The following is a 20,093-nucleotide window of genomic DNA, read 5'->3' as shown; positions in this document are numbered from 1 at the left end:
ACATTTTAGTATGTATTGCTTGCATAATATAGGTAAAGTTAAAACAAAGGTAGACAAATAAGCAAAATGTCACATGAGATGGAAATCCTGGTATGGTGGACAGAACTGTGGCCTGAGCATCAAGGCTCAGATCCTGCCTCTTCTATGCTGGGCCAAGTCTTGTGAACTCTGACACAGCATCTAGTGCTGAGCCTTTGCTCTTGCCTCTCTGCAATGGGGCTGGCCTCCCTAACTGTCCCACAGGTGTGTTTGAGGGTTAAAATTAAAAGAGAAGAATAGTGTTCATCTGCCCAGTTCACTTAATCAATTTCAGTTGCCAGATTTGAACCTGAAATCTGGGTGTCCTTCCTTGGACTCTGTTAAGTGTCCCCTTCCCCTTTTTAAACGTGCTTTGAAAAGTGAACACCATAACTGTCGGCTGTAACTGTCAGGTGAGATGTCACCTGCACTGATGATAACAGTGAAAACAGATACCTAGTATATAATTGGGAGTAAATCAGTAACATTTTTTAAGACGTGAAAAATTTATGTTGATCTAAGTTTAAAATACATCTCTTTTAGTATCCTTCATTGTCATACTGGTTTTTGCTAAACATCACCATTCTTGGGGGAGTTGGAATAACTTGGGCACCATGTATGTTTTCATCCTTGAACTGGTACTGATCTGATGACTTTGTGGGGGCACCAGGTCAGTGAAGTGCCTGCATAGGTGAGGAAATGGTAGAGTGGCAGCCAGTTGCAATCCACACCTCATTTGGAGTGTGACTGTGAAGCAGCACTTGACTGGCTGTCAATGGAACTGATAATTCCATTGCAGCAATTAGAACTGTTCCCAGGAACAACTAAGCTTAACTTTGAGAATCCTCTCTTCCTGTCAACTCTACCTTAGGTTATAAGAGAAAGAATGAGTCCCTACAGGTGATGAGACATATTATGGTATACCTTCATTGTTTCAATATGGGAAGCTATCCCACACCTGCCACACATGGGGCACCAGACACATGAGGATGTATTGGGTTCTGCTCCAGGAACCACCTGCTTCCTGTAGCAGTCATCATAGCTGGATCAAGAGTGCAGGACTTATTATAGAGAAACTTCTGAGTCAGCCCAGACATCCCTGCCCTCACAATGTAGCAGCATAGTTCAGAGCCCAGGCTGTAGAGCTAGACATGATCTTGGACTGCTGGCTTTGTCTCTTTTTTGTAAAGTGAATGATTATAGAAGCTACTGTGGAAGGGTAGCTAATGGTTGGGAATGCATAATGTCTTGAGACAGAAATCTCTCAGGAATATTATTTATATATGAATATATTGTATGGGGCTTCCCGGGTAACTCAGCTGGTAAAGAATCCACCTGCAATGCAGGAGAGCCCAGTTCAATTTGTGGGTTGGGAAATTCCCCTGGAGAAGGGATAGCTAGCTACCCACTCCAGTATTCTTGGGCTTCCCTGGTGGCTCAGATGGTAAAGAATCCGCCTGCATTGCAGGAGACCTGGGTTTGATCCCTGGATTGGGAAGATCCCCTGGAGGAGGGCATGGCAACCCACTCCAGTATTTGTGCCTGGAGAATCCTTGTGGAGGGAGGAACAGGAACATGGCAGGCTACAGTCCATGGAGTCGCAAAGAGTCAGACACAACTGAGCAACTAAGCACACATGCACATATATATGTGTATGTATATAATTTTTTTAAATGTATTTTTGGCTGTGGTGGGTCTTTGTTGCTGCTTGGGCTTTTCTCTAGTTGTTGCGAGCAGGGGCCACTCTAGTTGCAATGCACAGGCTTTTTTTTTTTTAATAGAAACGTAGTACTCGTTTTTGGTTTTTTTTCTTTTTTTCATTTATTTTTATTAGTCAGAGGCTAATTACTTTACAATATTGTAGTGGTTTTTGCCATACTTTGACATGAATTCAGCCATTAAAAAGAATTAATTTGAATCAGTGCTAATGAGATGGATGAAACAGGCTTCTTATTGAGGTGGTTTCTCTTGTCGCAGAGCACAGGCTTCAGTAGTTGAGCTCCTGGGCTCTAGGCACACGGGTTTAGTTGCTTTGCTGCATGTGGGATCTTCCTGGATCGGGGATCGAACCCATATCTCCTTCATTGGCAGGCAGAGTCTTTACCACTGAGCCACACTAGGGAAGCCCAGGAATATTATTATTAATATTGAATGCTATTGTATATAGCTTTTTAAATTATTTAAGTTTAGTTTTTGCTTTTTAAAGTAATTTATGTTCCTTCCAAGTAAATCAGAACATACAGAAAAATGGGGAATAAGCCAATCCTTGTGAGCATTTGGATCCTGTCCTTCTTACCTGTTTGCATTCATGCATATGTGTACACATGCACTCTTGTGTGGTAATTGCTTGTTTTTTAGTTAATTCGTGGTTGTAATTTTACTATGCAGGATGTTGTATCTGGCATCTTGTCCTTTTCCTCACATAGCGTGAACTTTTCCTATAAGTATATACATTCTTTGGTTTTTCTTCACCTATTAAGGAATATTTAGCTGAAGCATTTACATGACAATCTCATTTCCATATCTGGAAATGTTAAGATCTAAAAATGGCATTTCCAAAAGACATTTCCCAAATACTAGAGGAATAGCAACTTTCTAGAGAAATGAATTGAACACATGGTCAATTTTGTCATTGAAACTTTGAGTATTATTTTTAACATAGATGTAATAGCCTTTAACCTAGTTCATTTTCTTTCTCTCCTCAGGACTATTTTCCTAGTATTACTGTTTTCTCAATATGCCAGAAATGTTAAATTTCCTCTCCCAATTTACAAATCCAAGAAAGGATGGACTGCATATAAGTTACAGCTTTTCAAAATGTTCCCTGTGAGTAATTACCTTTGTTTTTTTAAGACAGTCTTGCATTTGGTTCATATGTAAAATGTTTATAATGAGAAGAGGGGTTTAAGCAGATTGTCCTGAGGGACCATGTCTGTGTGATGATATCAGAGTACTAATGACCACCCAAATCATCCTGGACCTAAGTTTTAGAAGTGGTTGAAGTTTCCAGTCCTGGAGTCCTTTTCAATTCAGTCACTCAGTTGTGTCTGACCATTTGCAACCCCATGGACTGCAGCACACCAGACTTCCCTGTCCATCACCAACTTCCAGAGCTTGCTCAAACTCATGTCCATCAAGTCAGTGATGGCATCCAAAAATCCATCTTTTTAACAGTATGTAAGAGGACATTGATTCTCCTTGGAACTGAGGGAGATCGGACTCCACGGCCTTTTCAGGCCCATCGTCCATTATTCTTATTTTACTAGCCAGTTTCAAACTAAATAACTTTACTGTATGAAACTACTCTCTCTAAATGTGATTCCATTCAAGGAATAGGTTTTATGCAGATCCTTTATGTGTTTTTTTCTGCAAAGTACTGATGGGCTCTGAGATATAATAATCCCACTGCAGGAAGGCATGTTTTGCTAGCAACCACCACTTCTGTTGGCCTGACAGAGCTTTTTCCTTTGACCACTTCAGATCATCCTGGCCATCCTTGTGTCCTGGCTACTCTGCTTCATCTTCACAGTGACAGATGTCTTCCCTCCTGACAGCACGAAGTATGGCTTCTATGCTCGAACTGATGCCAGGCAGGGTGTGCTTCTAGTAGCCCCGTGGTTTAAGGTCCCATACCCATGTAAGTATTCTGGTGGCCAAGAGTGGTCAGGAGCCCACAAGGGTCCAACCTAGAGGAGTTGGGAATTGGCAGGAAGCCCTGCAACACCAAAGGCCTTCTTTGTTGCAGAGCATGCCCTGAAAGTCATACCATTCTGGCCTTCAGAGAAGTAGATAGCAGAGAAGGGAGGCAGGAGTCTCTGTCTCCAGAGGACTGTAGAGACTAACCAGCTCTCTTCTCAGTTGTACCAGTTGATTCTTTTGGTTCCATTAGAACAAAATCCCCGGCTCAAGGAGCCTCTTGCCAGATTCGAGCTCTAATGGCCAGGATTTGACATCAGCTGCTTAGAAAGGCAAGGATAGAGCTGCACAGTAACCAAACCACCGAAATGAACAGACTTGAGTAGGAGGGGGCTGAAGATTAGGAGACTGCTCAAACCTGGTGGAATTTGTATAATCTTTCAGTAGGTAGCTATAATTTTTTTTTTTAATTTGGTCACACTTGTCAGGTAAACTAATATTCACAAACAGATAATGGATCTTAAGTTATAATTTCATTGTTGGGTAACTCTTGGCCAGGTGGCAGGGGTGTATGATCCCTAGCTGTGAGGTATCACTTTGATTCATGTGTAGCATTTTCTGGACCCCAGCCCCAGAAGTGTTTTGTGTGAACCCAGTGATTATTACATGCTTGTTATAATGTGAAGACTCTGTTCCCAGCATTTAAGGTTTTTATTAGAGTAAAGCCTGAACTTAGTCAGATTGTGCCAGTTTACACCCCTGTCCAGTAGTCACATTTTCATATTTTCTGACAGTGAGGAAAAGCCAAAAATATAAAGATTGGGTCAAAGATAAATGTTCTAAGCATGTTAAATGATAGTGATTCTGGCAGTTCTTCCTCCTGGTCTTAACACATTTACAAACACTGTAAAAAGTTTAGTCTTTCTAAAGCATTCTGAATCTCATCAGATTATATGGTATAAGTATGTATTTATGTATACCTGCCCCCTCCATACAAGGTTCATAAACATACATGTAATCTCAGATAAAATGAGATTAAAAGTCAGTTGATGAGGGAGTCAGGAGAAGGCATGGGAGAGCAGGTAGGAGAAAGCCCCCACAGCACATATGGGTGGTCCTCTGTACCTATACATGTGGCTCCCAAGATGAGCACAAATACTGATAGAAACACAGAGCGGGCTGTCCCGGAGAAGCAGCGGTGCGTGTGTTGAGAGATGAGAGACTTCGCTCAGGGACCATGGGGCCTGTGCACAGGGAGGCATCACCGAGTGGACAGGTCCTTAACATCATGATTGCAGAGGGTGCTGTCTGGTTTCTGTTCACAGCAGCCCTTGAGTGCCGCCAGCTCCTGTATGGCCAGAGCGTCCCTAGATAAAGAGCTGCTCCCTGAGCCAGAAGGGCATAGTCTTACGTACTTTCTAATCCAGAGATAAGTTTTCATGTATCTTAATCCAGAGACAAGCTTTTATATATCTAGACCAGTGGTTTTTAGTCTTTAGTATGCTACGAATTACTTGGACTAGCATTTCGTGTCCAAAATGTCAAAAGCGCCAGGCTGAGAAACCCTGCTATCAAGCAACAAACTAAAAGTTCTAGATAAAAAGAAAGATGAAATAACAGGCTTAAATAGAAGGCTGGAAGCCAACAGGTTTAAATTTTAAATAAATAATCTGAAGGAAAAAGGGGTCAAAAATTAAGATTATAAATTTTAAATGTTGAAATAAATGGGATAAAGATTTTAAAAATCTTGCTGAGGATTTCAGGCAAAGTGTGGGGGATAAGAAAGCAGTTAAAGTAAAAAGACTGAGAAAAAGACTGAGAAAAGAAAAAAAAAAAAGACTGAAAGTAAAAAGTAAAAAAGACTGAAAAATAATAAATGGCAAAATAAGACTCCCACCCCAAAATCTAGATAAATAAATGAAACCGTATCACTGCCTTAATGAAGATAACTGTATCAAAGGTTATTTAGAAAACACAAAATGTTGCTTGATAAAGAAATCATCTGCATGAGAAGAGTCCATTCCAAACCAATCCAGGGACGAGATGTTGACCAAGCCAGTTGCTGGTGGGTCTGCACCTTGAACCCCTGAATACAGACTGCCTCAACATCCCCTGGCCAGCTCCCATGGGGTAAAGTGAGCTCCGGTAAGGAAAAGTTCTGTCCATACACACACCCAAGGGATATTCTGTACATCTTACTTTATGTGTTATCTTTCTCCTCCCAAACTTGGGGTTGCTCCCATGACCCAGGAGACAGAGGCCAAGCCCCTCCAGGGGGTTGGTCAAGGCCTTCCAAACCTACCTGCCCCAGGCCTCCTCTGGTGAGCAGTAGCCTATTTCTTCCCAGCTCTGTCCATCCACTGATTGCCCATCCAGAACGCCTTCTCCACTCTGTTTCCTGCTTTCCAGACTCTTCTTGAACAGGGACTGTGGCACTTCCTGACTTCCTAACTGGTACTGATTGCCATCTGGTTTGAATCACCTTCATTTGACATCCATTGCACTGTTCAAAATCTTTTAGTGTCCTGATCCTTCAGTATATTGTTGGCCCCTGCCCAAGACATTTTATACATTTCTCTTCATGTACTTTCTACTTAGTAGCTCTGTAATAACTAATGGTTCAGGGAAAGAAAGTCTAGGTACTTTACAAAGAAGTCTATTCATTTTAACAGTGAAGGTTCCTCATGCTGTTTTTATTAAATGAGATCAGTGGTTTTCAATGTCCAAATAGATATACTTTTAAATCCGGATACTCAAAATCAATCTACCTGGGGTCTTTGCTTTGCTTTCTTAAAGGAAACTCTTTAATTTTTTGTTACATGGTGTACTTGGAAAAAAAAAGTGCTGGTATTATACTAGAAAAGGGTTGTCTACACTTTGTGCCATGCTCTACTGTTGGAATTTAAATTTATGTGCTGACTTTTCACTGCTTTTTCATTTGATGCCTCCCTCTGGACAGGAGCACTGCTTTGTACCATGCTTTGCACAGCAGGGCTAAACATTCTCTGCATACAAATACCCATCCCAATATAGAAGGCTGTGTTAAATTCTAATTTAGCAGACAATGAGTGTGGCTTTGAAGCAAGAAAGAGGAGCACCACCTCTTCCAGTCAAACAATTTCTTCTTTTAAATAAAGCAGACCAATCCTGATTATGACTGTTTTCATTCAACTCAGGAACTATTCCCAGGCATCTTGCACTGATGACTTATGTGTAAAAATAGTTACCATGAGCTTTAAAAATCTGAGTGGTTCTTGTAGAGTTCTCTGACTTACTGAATGACTCAATATCCTGATAACTTTTGGCTTCCCCTCTAAGAAAGTTTATGAGGCTTTCATGCTTGTTTTCTTCCTTAGTTCAGTGGGGACTGCCCACCGTCTCTGCAGCTGGTGTCATCGGAATGCTCAGTGCGGTCGTTGCCAGTATTATCGAGTCTATCGGGGACTACTATGCCTGTGCGAGGTTGTCCTGTGCCCCATCACCTCCCATCCATGCAATAAACAGGTGGGTTCCTGAGAAAATGAACTCTTCACTGGGCCCAGTGCCTCATACTTTGCTCTTTGGTTTGGACAGTCAAGAGTTTCAACATGAAGTAGCCAAGCATCAGGGCTCTTTATTGGCTGTTTGTTTCAAATAAGTAACTGCCCCTGTTTTGCTCTCATTTTCCACATCCAAATAATATAGAGCAGAATTCCTACCCTTCTTTCTCATGGTGACAATCATATAAGACATTCTCTGTGAGATCTCTCCAGACCTTAAACTTACCAAAACAAGTGCCAGACACTGCCATTATTCTTTGCATGGTTTGGGGTCATGGATGTATTGTCCCCTTTGATTTCTTGTTTTCCCTACTGTTCATTTCACAGTTACGATTCATATATAGAGAGAGAAGAGCAGGAATAAATGAAGTCTGTAAAATCTAGAGGTTTATGAGCTGTGAAGTTTATATTCTCAGTAGATATAGTCTTCAGTTTCTTGATGCTGGAGTTAAATAGGGCCCTATAGAAGCTGTAAGGAAAATAAAGTAGCCCAGATCATCCCACCTTTCCCAGCCAGCTGCCACCCTTCCAGAAGGAATTGTGTGTGATGAGGACGAAAGGGCTGATATCTCTGCATCTTTTGCATTGCTTCTGTTGGCGCTTAGAGCCCTAGTTTTTCCATTTTTCTCTAATGAAGCTACTGCATATGAGTAAATTATTTATATATTGGTTCTTTTGACAGTTCCAACATTTATAAAATTATAAAGCATTTTCTTTCTGATAAAACTGTATTAATAGGAAAGGAATCAAATCTATGGATGACCTTTGTTGTCTTAGATTACCATAAATGATTATTTTCTGGCAAAAATATTTTAATTTGGAATAATTTTTAAACATGTGTGTCTAATGCATGATTCAGAGATGTGCTTCTGAAGGTTAAATGAGCATGGAGAACCCTGTTAAAATGCACGTCTTCAGATCTGGGGTGTGGCCTGAGATTCTGCATTGCTAACCCCTCCTGGGGAGAGTAGAGGCTGCAGGTGTGGACCCTGCCTTTGGGTCACAACCGTTTAGACTGTTTCAGAGTATTTCTCCCATTGAATTAATGTTTTTCTTTACTCTATTCCTTTACATTTTAGGGGGATTTTCGTGGAGGGTCTCTCCTGTGTTCTCGATGGCATTTTTGGTACTGGGAATGGCTCTACTTCATCCAGTCCCAACATTGGAGTTTTGGGAATTACTAAGGTACAGATATTTTTATAATTAAACGATTCGGCCTCTAAATGTTGATCCATTTTGTTGATTGGTCTGGCCACTGTGAGTTCCGAAAGGATGGCCTCCAATTCTGAGATTGTCTTCTTCCCCATCTCTTTTTGATTCATTGATGGGTTTTTGGAATGCCTATAGAGGTCTCTTTCCCCTTGACGGGCCTGGGTAGGCAGGCATTCAAGTGCTATTCCTTCATGCATTCTACAAATTTTTATTAAGCACTGACCCTTTGCCAGGCCACTGTTCTAGGCACTTGGGATATATCAGTGAATGAAAAAGAAAAATATTTCCATCGTTTATGGAGTTTACATTCTATCAGAGGAAGACAAGCAATAAATAGTAAGCATAATAAGTATGACAGAAATATGGGGCAAAATGGGGGGATCAGGAGGGTAAGTTGGGGTGGTCAGTCTAAGCCTCATTGAGAAGGTGACTTTGAGCAAAGACCTGACAGAGCTGAGGGAGGGAACCATGCAGGTACCTAGGGAAGGGGCATTCAGGCAGGGGGCACTGCCAGTGCAGAGCCCTATCACAGAACCACCCTGGCATGCTGCAGATCAGCAAGGAGGCCAGTGGGACAGGAGCAGAGATGGGAGTGGGGGTGGTTGGGTAAGAGCAGATGAGGTTCTTGAGGTAACAGAGGACCACGTCATGCAGGCCTTAAAGGCTGCCAGAGGCTAAGTGGAAGTGGTCAGGGGAAGGGTCCTGCAGGGTGTGAGTCCATCTGGTTTTTTTGGTTTTTTTTTTTAAGAATTATTATGACTGCTATGATGAAAGTAGACAACTGGGGTCTGGGAAGAGGGTGGAAACAGGAGACCAGTTAGGAGATGGCATTAATTCTAGATTAGAGATGGCACTCTGTCTGTGTGCTTAGTTGCTCAGTCATGTCTGACTCTTTGTGACCACATAGACCGCAGCCCACCAGTCTCCTCTGTCCATGGGAATACTCCAGGCAAAAAGACTGGAGTAGGTTACCATGCCCTCCTCCAGGGGATATTCCAAACCTAGGGATCCAACCCAGGCAGATTGCAGGCAGATTCTTTACTGTCTGAGCCACCAGGGAAGCCCAAGAATACTGGAGTGGGTAGCCTATCCCTTCTCCAGGGGAACTTCCTGACCCAGGAATCGAACCAGGGTCTTCTGCATTGCAGGCAGATTCTTTACCAGCTGAGCTACCAGGGAAGCCCCAGAAATTACATTACTCATACAAATAAATCAATCTTACAGTAAAGAATTAATGCAGTTTGAAACTGTAGCAGCATCATTCTTCTCTTTCAGATGAAATCTGTTGTGGAGTTAGTGAACAAAACAAGCCATAGCAAGTCACTCAGGTTGAAGCAGTACCTGATCTGAAATCCTCCCCACTTGTCTCTCCCCACAACCCCACTCCAAGCATACATACCATTGTCTAGCTTCAGGAACAAGGAGGCTGCTTCTCGGCCTTTCAGATTTACTAGGAAATAAATTTTATATCCCAGTTGCTTTAGGCCAATGCTTGCAGTTTGCCCAGGGTGTTGAGGAATGCAACTCAGCTCTGGCCATTGTATGCTGCGCAGCTAGACACGGTTAGAACTGGTTCACCATCATCCAGGGTGGACTGCACGAGTTGGAGGTCTTCCTCTCCTCAACCTTGTATCTTGAGAACTTGGGGGTGAGTTGGAGCGTTCTAGAATCATTTGACCTCTTCAAAATCAGAAATCTTCCTCTAGCTTTTTGCACAATTCTATAACCAGGAAAAAGAAACCAGATACTTAGTTTGGTTAATTTTAACTGCAAATCCAGGTGAGAGGGAGTAGAGCACACATTGTACAAGCCTGACTTGCTGGTTGGTTTTTCTGTAAGTTGGCCAGGCCATCCCAGAGCTCAACCTTAGGTGTCCCAGTGGCCACACCTGCTGCCTGTCTCTCCTTGCACGTGACATGTGGGGGCTGCCTGACGGGCATTTCCTTCCAGGATGCCTGGGTCCTGCTGCTGCAGATACTGGGCACGCATAGCTAAGGGAAGGGTCAGATGGGCACCGGATGAGGTGTAAGCCATTAACGCCAGCCAGTTTGCTGCCATGAGCCTGTAGACCTATAACTAATCCAAAATAACATACTGGTAAAATTACTATAGATGGAGGGACTCTTGGGGAAACAGTTTAACAAGCCAGCTCTCTTTCTGCACCTCTTTAAAATACATCACAGATAATTTAACTAGAGTCACTGTAGGAAGTAAGTAGTGCTGTCATCAGGGTTCCTTCTAAAACATGACTGAGATGGTTTGAGGAATAATTACCTTTATTATAATTTAGATGGTGCTGGCTTATTCTGAAAAGGCACCCTGCCGGCATTTTTTAATTGAGCCAATTGATCTTCCTTCTGAGTTCCTTTGGAGCCACTTTGCCTAGCCTTATCGGTTTGAGGGGCAATATCAACCCTGGAGTGGGCTCCATTACCCTGACTCACAAGGGGCTATAATTGAGCCATCTACACAGATACCTTAGGGTGGGGAAGTAGAACTAGCACCAGAAGCTTCTCTGTGGCCTAAACCATGTGGCTAATGGAAGATCCCTGCCCAGGAAGAAGGAAGCAGAAGATTCAAGGCTGTCTCCTGTCTTTTATCCAGCTGAAGGGCTTGGAACAGTTGCTTTTCTGATAAGAACTCATATGTGAAATCTAGCAGTTCTAGATCTAGATCTGTGTTGTCCAGTATGGTATTCAATAGCCACATGTGGCTGGTGGATGCCAAAGGAAAGCACAGATACAGAACATTTCCATCATCGTGTGAAATTCCTTCAGATAGCATTAGTCTGGACCATTGTATCAGTCTTCCAGAACATATAGAAAGAGGGTGATCTGTAGCTCTTTCTGAGGATCTGTTGCCATTTCCTGGCAACTCTCCTATTTGCTATCCTTTATCCAGTTACGGCATTCCATGTACAGACATGGACATTCTGACTACTTGATTAGAGGTGAGGCTGCCTACCTTGCTGTGTTCTGAAGTTCTGCGGGTTGGATGGGTCGGATTCCATGTGCAGTACTGCTACGTTCAGAGTGTTCCAATGTCTGTCCCACAGAAGAGGGCAGCATGACACAGTAGGGAGGTGGTTGCTTTGGATTCAGCCCTGGCTCCATCATATTCTCCTAACATGACCACAGGCAAGTTACATCACCTCTCTGAATTTCTGTGCCCTTGTCTAATAACAATAGCTTGCAAAATTTTGAAATTACTTCATGTAAAACATTTAGCACATGGTTAGATAAGCAAACTAGAGATATTGTTATACAGTATGTAGACCTAAGTTTATTTCTGGGAAGAGTAAACACCATCTTCTCGGCCACACTATCTTTTTTGATGGTATCCAGAAGGAGATCATTTCTCCTCTGCAGCATACCATCCTATTGAACACTTTTGGAAAGTCAGAAATGCAGTGTCAGTTTTTCAGTGGCCCTGGAGGCAGAGCTGCAGTTCAAGAAGGAGATCAGAAGGGAGCCTAGGAAGCGATTCCAGCGAGTGTGCAGTGAGAAAGATGTGAAGGCTTCACATAAGCACCAGGAGGGCAGGGATTTTAGGGCTGTGTCTCTGGTGTTTAGAGTAGAAATGTATAATAGGCACTCAGTTAATGTTTGTTGAACAAAAGAGTGACTAACTCGCTGCTTTTTTTGGATAGCGTCTAAGGGAGATCAGCCCTCCATGCATGGTTTTCATACAAGATTTATTGTTTCAGGCATCCTTGGGGCCAGCCCAGTCCTCCCCACTGCACATCTAACAGGGGTGACTCTGCCGGGAGAGGGATCCCTCTGTCTGGTTGCTCTGTATCTTACTCAGGCCTCAAGACCATCTCTAGGGAATCCTCCCCAACTTTTCAGAGTTTTTTCTTCCCACTGGACTCTCGCACAGCCTAATAATTGCAGCAGTACCATTATTTGACCATAAGCTTATGACTTACTTACATTTGTATCCATCACCTCCCCCTCCAAAGTGCTGGTCCTTGAAAATGTTTGCTTTTTGTAAATGAAAGGCTTCCTTATCATGTAATACAGCCAAACGTAAGTCATTTTGCTCCGTTTCCTATTTGCATGACCCTTTTTACTGCATCCCTGCACTTAGTGGTGGTATAATAGGATGAGCTGTAAATTGGAATAATGGAAGCTAGGCTCCAGCATCAGCTGTGACTGATTCTAGCTGCGTAGCTTAGTAAAAGATTTGCTTCTTACTCTGAACTTGACCCTTGGGCTCATTGAGAAGCTCTTGGAAGGTCTAGCCCAGCATCATCCAGGAGAATGGTGCAGTAGTAGAAATGTTCTGTACTTGCACTATCCCCTGAGGGAGCCCCCAACCACTTATTCCTACTGAACACTTGAAATGTAGCTAGTACAACTGAGTCCGTTTTTACATTTCATTTCGTTTTAGTTATTTAAATATCCATTTCCTATTCATTGTAACTCACACATAAACCATTGTGGACACTGTTCCATTTCTGGAAGCTCTTTTATTCAGTTTATGTCCTCAGGATGTTCTCTTGGAAGAGGCAGCACAGAGTAGAGACCAATAGTACAGGATTCTTGAGCCCAGTGCCAGCTCCGTCTCTTGCTACCTGGGTGACTCACCATGGACTAGATGGAAGCTTCTAGAAGGCAGAGATCAAACTTAACCAATAAAGTTGGGACCACATCGGAAATGCTGTGTGTGATGCTGCAGAAGTCCAATGTTGGGAGAGTCGAGCCTTGGAATGAAAGAAGGCTTTGCAGAGAAGGTAGCTTTAGGGTAGTATCAGTACTTTGATGTGTGTCTAAGAACTGGCCAGGAGGGGGATGAGCACCAGAAGACTTAGTCAGGGACCTGACCTCCGAAATCATGATGTTAAAGAGGTTACTCCATTACAGTGGAGAGGACAGGTGGGCAGAAGAAAGGCCATAGGAAGCAAGCTCAGATGGGAGGCTATCAAATAACCTAATGCTTGCCAGGTGTTGTTCAGACTATTTTACATGCAGCTTATTTAATCCTCAAAGCAGAAGCACACTGTTCATTGTTACAGAGATGAGGATCCTGCCACCCAGAGAGACTAATGCCCATCATATGGTTAGAGATGGAGCAGAGGTAGGAGTCAGGCAGCTGGGCTCTAGAAGCCTGTACACGGTGGTCTCTAGGCTGTGCCACCTCTCATGAATAATATGCCAGGAGGAGAAGTTCCAGAACTGTTTTGTCTGATCTGCCAGAACCCAGAAGAAAAGCAGGGGCCAAGTGTACTTTTTGCATTTTGGATTTGAGACACTACAAGATCACCCTGGCTGGTGGCTGCAGGCATTAAGAAACCCAAGACCACAGCTCAGGAGTGAGTGCAGAGTGAGGTGACATTGCCCAGGCCTCAGAGACCATAGGTCAAGCCCTGGGGTCCCCATAGTCAAATGAAGCAGAGGAGTCAGCTTCCAGCAGGAACCAGATGGGATGGAAACAAGGAAAGGTGGTGAGAATCTTTTTACCCTGGATGTGTTTTTAGTAGTTATGTGTTGATATCAATCCTTATTGAAAAGTTAGACTAAAGATTCTGTAAAGTTAAAAAAAAAAAAAAGATTCTGTAAAGTTAGACCCTCTTAACTAAAAGTCTTAAGAGTAATCTAGATTTTGTCTATGGGTTTTGGTCACATTTGCGTGCTGGGACCTGAGTAGTTGTGTGTGCTCTTGGAGGCCCTCACGGTGAATACCTGTCTCTGCCCTCTGTGTGCCCTGCAGGTCGGCAGTCGTCGGGTGATACAGTACGGCGCAGCCCTCATGCTGGCGCTGGGCATGATCGGAAAGTTCAGCGCCCTCTTCGCCTCCCTTCCAGATCCTGTACTTGGCGCCCTCTTCTGTACTCTCTTTGGTAAAATTCCATTTCCTTGATAGTTGGCTTTCTCCTCAAGCTCCTTTTCTTTCTTCACATTGGTAAGGAATTCCTTCAGTGAGACTGAAGGTAATGATAAATTTTTATTTTAAAATACAAAAGGATGTACCTTATAAACATATAAATGCATATCACTTTCTAAGTTGAATTGATATTAAAGGTAGAATAACTGAGCTAGGAAAAATCAGATTAAATTTTAGTCTCTAGTTGCCATTTTTTTAAGGTTCTTATCATGCTTTATTGAAATCATGCTGCCTTGAATATCCTCTGCAGGTATCTTTGGATATCACATTTTTTAATGTGGTATAGAAGCTGTTTCTTTTCTTGTAGCTGAATTATTCCATTACGGATTTAATTGCAGATAAGACCTTCAGGAGCAATGTTCTTTTCTTTTCTTTTCTCTTTCATTTGTCCATACCGTACAGCATGTGGGATCTCCCATGCAAGTACTAACCAGGCCTGACCCTGCTTAGTTACTGAGCTCAGATGAAATGGGGCATGTTCAGGGTGGTATGGCCATAGAAAAGCATGTGGGACCTTAGTTCCCAGTTCTCTGACCAGGAATCGAACCCACACCCCCTGCACTGTAAGCACAGTCTTAACCACTGGACCACCAAGGAATTCCCTAGTTGCCATTTATAATTGATTTAAGCTCAGATATCTTTTCCCTGTGGGCCATTTAAAACTGTCGGTTTTTATAGAAGGGAGTCAATTTGATCTCTGTGCCATTCAGTGTAGTAATCAGGGACCTGATATTCAGGCCCGTATTCTAATGTAATTGAAATGTTTGAATTGAGTTTTTAAGGGGAACCATTGTCTTTAGTTTTCTGCCTGGTCTAAAGAAAGTATAATGTTTATGCCCCTGAATAAACCCAGATAGTGCCTGAGTCAGGTGGTTACATTCTGGTTCCATCCTGACACTACACAGGTCTCCCAACTTGTTTCTGATGGGACAGAGAAAGGCCATTGTAGGGAGTCTGCCCTAGACAGCGTATTTGTCATCCATGCCATAGGTGAGATAATGGAACTTGTGGTGTGATGTTTTCTCTCTAGGAATGATCACAGCTGTTGGACTCTCTAACTTGCAGTTCATTGATTTAAATTCTTCCCGGAACCTCTTTGTGCTTGGATTTTCAATCTTCTTTGGGCTCGTCCTTCCAAGTTACCTCAGACAGAACCCTCTCGTCACAGGTAGGAGAAACAGGCCATGAATCTTGTGGCAAAATTGGAACCACAGCCACCAGTTCACGGAACTTCAGGAGTCATTTCAATGAATGTTCACCTGTGTATTTCATTGCAGTCCCACTTGGCCGAAGTTTAACTTGAATCCCTTTGCACTCCCCACTTGAGTTGGCGCATGCATATAACTGATGTGCATGGCACAGTCTCCCTTCCTTCCTTTTCTCTTTCTTCTTCTTCCTGCTTCCATATGTTCTTTTTTTGAAAAAAAAAGCCAAACAAATGAGGATCCTACCCTTTGGCAGAATGCCTCTGTAAAACCTTTTGATTTTTCAGACTAAGGCTATATTAAAATTTAGAATTTCTTGAAACTCATCATACACTTTGCTATACATGTTTTTCTATTGGGATTACAAATATTTTGAGTTCAAGATCAACCATTTAAAAAAAATTTTATTGGAATATAGTTGCTTTACAGTGTTGTGTACATTTCTGTTGTACAGCAAAGTGAATCATACAAATATACATGCCCCCTCTTTTGTGGATTTCCTTCCCATTTGGGTCACCACAGAGCACTGAGTAGAATTCTCTGTGCTCTGCAATAGGTGCTCATTAGTTACCTATTTTATATATAGTAGTGTGTGTATGTTTAATTCCTTTTTTAAAAAGTTCTTTGTGATGTGGACTGTTTTTAAAGTCTTTATTGAACTTGGTGACATTACTTCTGTTTAATGTTTTGACTTTTTGGCCACAAGGCATGTTGGATCTTAGCTCCCTGACCAGGGTTTAAACCTGCAACCCCTGCATTGGAGGACAAAGTCTTAACCACTGGACCACCAGGGAAGTCCCCAATTCCTTTTTATGTTAATACCCAAATGTTGTAAAGAATGAACAAAGGAAGAATATCTTAAGAAACAAATTTTGTTGCTGACATTTTATGCAGAATTGGGGATCATTTTATATATGTATGTGTGTATTTTTTTTTTTTTAGCTGATATTCACATAACATAAAATTAATCATGTTAAAGTGAACAGATCAGTGGTATTTTAGTACATTTACAATGTTGTATAATCACCACCTCTATCTGGTTTCTAAAACATTCTCATCAGCCCAAAGTAAAATTTCATACCCATTAAATAGCTAACCCCCATCATTTCCCTTCCTCTCAGCTCCTGGCAACCACCAGTCTGCTTTCTGTTTCTATGAATTTACCTATTCTGGATGTTTCATAAATGGAATCCTACATTATGGACCTTTTATGTCTGGCTTCTTTCATTTGTCAGAATGCTTTCAAGATTTATCCATATATAAGTATTTCATTTCTTTTTATGGCTAGATAATATTCCATTATATGTGTATACCGTAATCTGTTTATCCATTTTTCCACTGATGCACATTTGGGTTGTTTCTGATTTTTGACTGGTGTAAATAGTACTGTCATGGACAATAATGTGCAAGTACAGGCAGTTCTCACTCATGGTAGTTATGGTCTATAAAATCCCCATGAATATGGACCTAGCAAATCCTGAACCATTGCTCTTGGGAGAACACAGTCAATAGCACTAGATCTCATGCCTGAATGACATTCATCTCACGTATTTTCTCCATGAGACGCATCATGGCCATCTTACAATGGGGCTGTTTTAAATAGCGAGATCACCAATGAAGAAGCACAAAAATGCAAAAAAAAATGTGGTATTATGCAGGCTGCTAAAAGAATGTTGTTTACAGTCTGAAAGCTAAAACCAGAAGGCAGAGCATTACCTTGTTTAACCTCGGCTGGGAACATGTGTGTTGGGTGACTCAAAATATTCACTGCTTTGTACATGTCCGTGAATGACTAAAAGCACCACAGTGTTCATTTTGGGTTTACAAATAAATTTCAGTGTGTAGGCAATTCACAAATAACAGAATCTGCCTGGTAGTGAGGACTATTTGAGTACCTGTTTTTAATTCTTTTGGGTATATGCCTAGGAATAGAATTGTTGGGCCATTCTGTTTAACTTTTTGAGGAACACCTGTTTTCCATAGCAGGTGAGCTATGGAACATTGCTCACAACATTCCCCTCAGGTATGTTGAACACAATGATTTCTCTTTCTCCACATTCTCACCAAACGTGTTGTTTTTCTGTTGGAGATCATTATATTTTTAAATACAAAAAGTGTGTGAATTTCTATTTTAATGTATCTCATTCATATAATGACATCTTTAGAAATAAATTTGCTCTAAATTAAAAGCAGCTAAGCACTAATTAGTAACCCAGAATTCGGAAGCCCTTCATTTGATTGCTGATCTCACAAATATTTTTGTCATCTTGTTATTCACTTTGTAAAATTTTCAACCTTACAGCAGCCATCTTTTATATTGATTTTTTTTTAATCTGCAAGCAACACTCTCCCACACCCCTGAAGGCTTCATAGTTCACTATAGAGTGAACTTCACTCTATTAGATTTTGGGTGGGGACTGTTCTGGGTCTTAGTTGTGGTACACAGGATCTTTCATTGAGCAGTGTGCAGGTTCTCTAGTTGCAGTACACAGGCTTAGTTGCTCGGAGGCATTTGGGGTCTTAGTTCCCTAACTAGGGACCGAACACTCGTCCCCTGCATTGGAATTCTTAACCACTGGACCACCCAGAAAGTCCACTCTGTTAGATTTACTTTCTGTGAATCATTGTTAGAAATTTTTCTTATGGAGATAACTTGATTACTGTCGAAGGTAGTTTAAATAGTTTATTTACTATTATTGTCATAATAGTTTAAGGCATTACTGGCAAGAATTTATACATGCAAAATAGAAATTTGCACTTTGATGCACTGCATTGACTGGCAATTACGCTCCACCCCAGTGTTCCTTTCTAAGTCAAGGACAAGTCTATTCTGACTGACTGTGACCTGTTGCTATGTTGTTTTTAGGGATAACAGGAATCGATCAAGTGTTGAATGTTCTTCTCACAACTGCCATGTTTGTAGGAGGCTGTGTGGCTTTTATTTTGGATAACACCATCCCAGGTATGTGGCATATATCGAACATGCTTATTACATATGTGACTTACTTTTTTGCCAAATAAATATGGGAAGCAGGAAGCATGAGTCAGTTCAAAGCCATCAGTGATTAAACTTTATTAAAGTGGTTAAGGTTTTACCTTGAGCCACCTTTCATGAATCACCTTTTTGCTAGTAAACTTAGTTTTTTCCTTCTTGCTGAATTATCTCTAAGAGAAAACAGGTGAATTCCTTGTATATGGTGGTATGGCAGCAGGATGCCTTAAGCATGCTCCAGCTACCTGCCCTCCTGCTCAGCCTTGCCTGGAGCCCTGCAGTTTGGCTTTCATTGACTTGTTCACATACTTCTGAGCCAGCTGCTACCAGTAGACAGCACTCCTCCTCCTTCTATGCCAAGTGCTGGGTGACAGACTTAAGATGCGATGTGGGGCCTGCCTTGTGGCTTCCTAGAGAAGGTTACTTTGTATTGTAAAATGCCGCCATGGACACACTGGTAGATTCATCGTCTGTTAGGGAAGGGTTATGTTTATTTTTGAGCTTAAAGGTTCTGTTGAGATTTTGCCCTTAATCTACCTCCAAAAGCCTCAATCAAAAAGAGGTTACTGGGGAAATGAGAGATGAACACATCGGGCAGAGGGAATCACACACATGAGTAGGTGGAAGGTGTTACATTTGTGGGAGGTCAGTAATATCCTCTTTCTTTCCTAAGCCAGCACTTAATAGAGAGACAAAGGAGTCAGGCAGATGGGAATGGTCAGTTTCATTACTGAAGTGCCCATGGGAGGGCATAGCTTATATATGTGAAAATAATGAGAAGTTCTTAAGTCCTGCACCATAGGATAGACTCTTCACCCAGGCTCAGGCAGAGAAATATGTTGTTAGGGCTCCCATGGAGCTAAAAGCAGGTACCAGTGCTATCTGCACTATAAAGACTTTTGAAAAGGAGTCCAGAGTGCTGAACCATGAAGATCCAGATCTGTCTCACTGATTGCTCTGTCAGGATACAGAATTGCCAGGAGTGTTTCACCAGTGGAAGTTCATCCTTATAGGACCACAAGTGGGGAATTTGTGACAAATGCACCCTACCCCCCAGTAAAAGGAGCAAAGCAGTATAAAAAGTGGTATGTCTAGATAAAGAAAGCTGAGTGCCAAAGAATTAATGCTTTTGAACTGTGGTGTTGGAGAAGACTCTTGAGAGTCCCTTGGACAGCAAGGAGATCCAGCCAGTCCATCGTAAAGGAAATCAGTCCTGAATGTTCTTTGGAAGGACTGATGCTGAAGCTGAAACTCCAATACTTTGGCCACCTGATGTGAAGAATTGACTCATTTGAAAAGACCCTGATGCTGGGAAAGATTGAAGGCGGGAGGAGAATGGGACGACAGAGGAAGAGATGGTTGGATGGCATCACCGACTCAATGGACATGAGTTTGAGTCAACTCCAGGAGTTGGTGATGGACAGGGAGGCCTGGTGTGCTGCAGTCCGTGGGGTAGCAAAGAGTCGGACATGACTGAGCAACTGAATTGAACTGATGTCTATGAGGAGGGTAGTGGGTGTGCAGTGACCAAGTAGTGAGGTCATTGTGAGATGTAATAAGGATTCTGACCCTATTTTGCAAGATCAAATCTGTGTTTTAGACATA

General features: G+C 42.0%; 1 protein-coding gene across 3 annotated transcripts in view; it reads left to right on the top strand.

Moving 5' to 3' along the window:
• SLC23A2 (solute carrier family 23 member 2) overlaps window positions 1-20,093 on the top strand; it is a 139,682-nt gene that overhangs the window by 114,990 nt on the left and 4,599 nt on the right. For all 3 annotated transcript variants that reach the window (XM_043882955.1, XM_043882957.1, XM_043882958.1), the window contains 7 exons: window positions 2,724-2,844; window positions 3,499-3,655; window positions 7,011-7,158; window positions 8,273-8,378; window positions 14,118-14,247; window positions 15,322-15,459; window positions 18,363-18,458. In XM_043882955.1, the coding sequence (XP_043738890.1) occupies window positions 2,724-2,844; window positions 3,499-3,655; window positions 7,011-7,158; window positions 8,273-8,378; window positions 14,118-14,247; window positions 15,322-15,459; window positions 18,363-18,458 (896 nt within the window). The remainder of the gene's footprint in view (window positions 1-2,723; window positions 2,845-3,498; window positions 3,656-7,010; window positions 7,159-8,272; window positions 8,379-14,117; window positions 14,248-15,321; window positions 15,460-18,362; window positions 18,459-20,093) is intronic.

This window comes from Cervus elaphus, chromosome 23 (genome assembly GCF_910594005.1).
Source record: "Cervus elaphus chromosome 23, mCerEla1.1, whole genome shotgun sequence".
Lineage (NCBI taxonomy): Eukaryota > Metazoa > Chordata > Mammalia > Artiodactyla > Cervidae > Cervus > Cervus elaphus.
The sequence above is the reverse complement of the archived record's forward strand: the minus strand, read 5'-3'. Positions and strand labels throughout refer to the sequence as shown.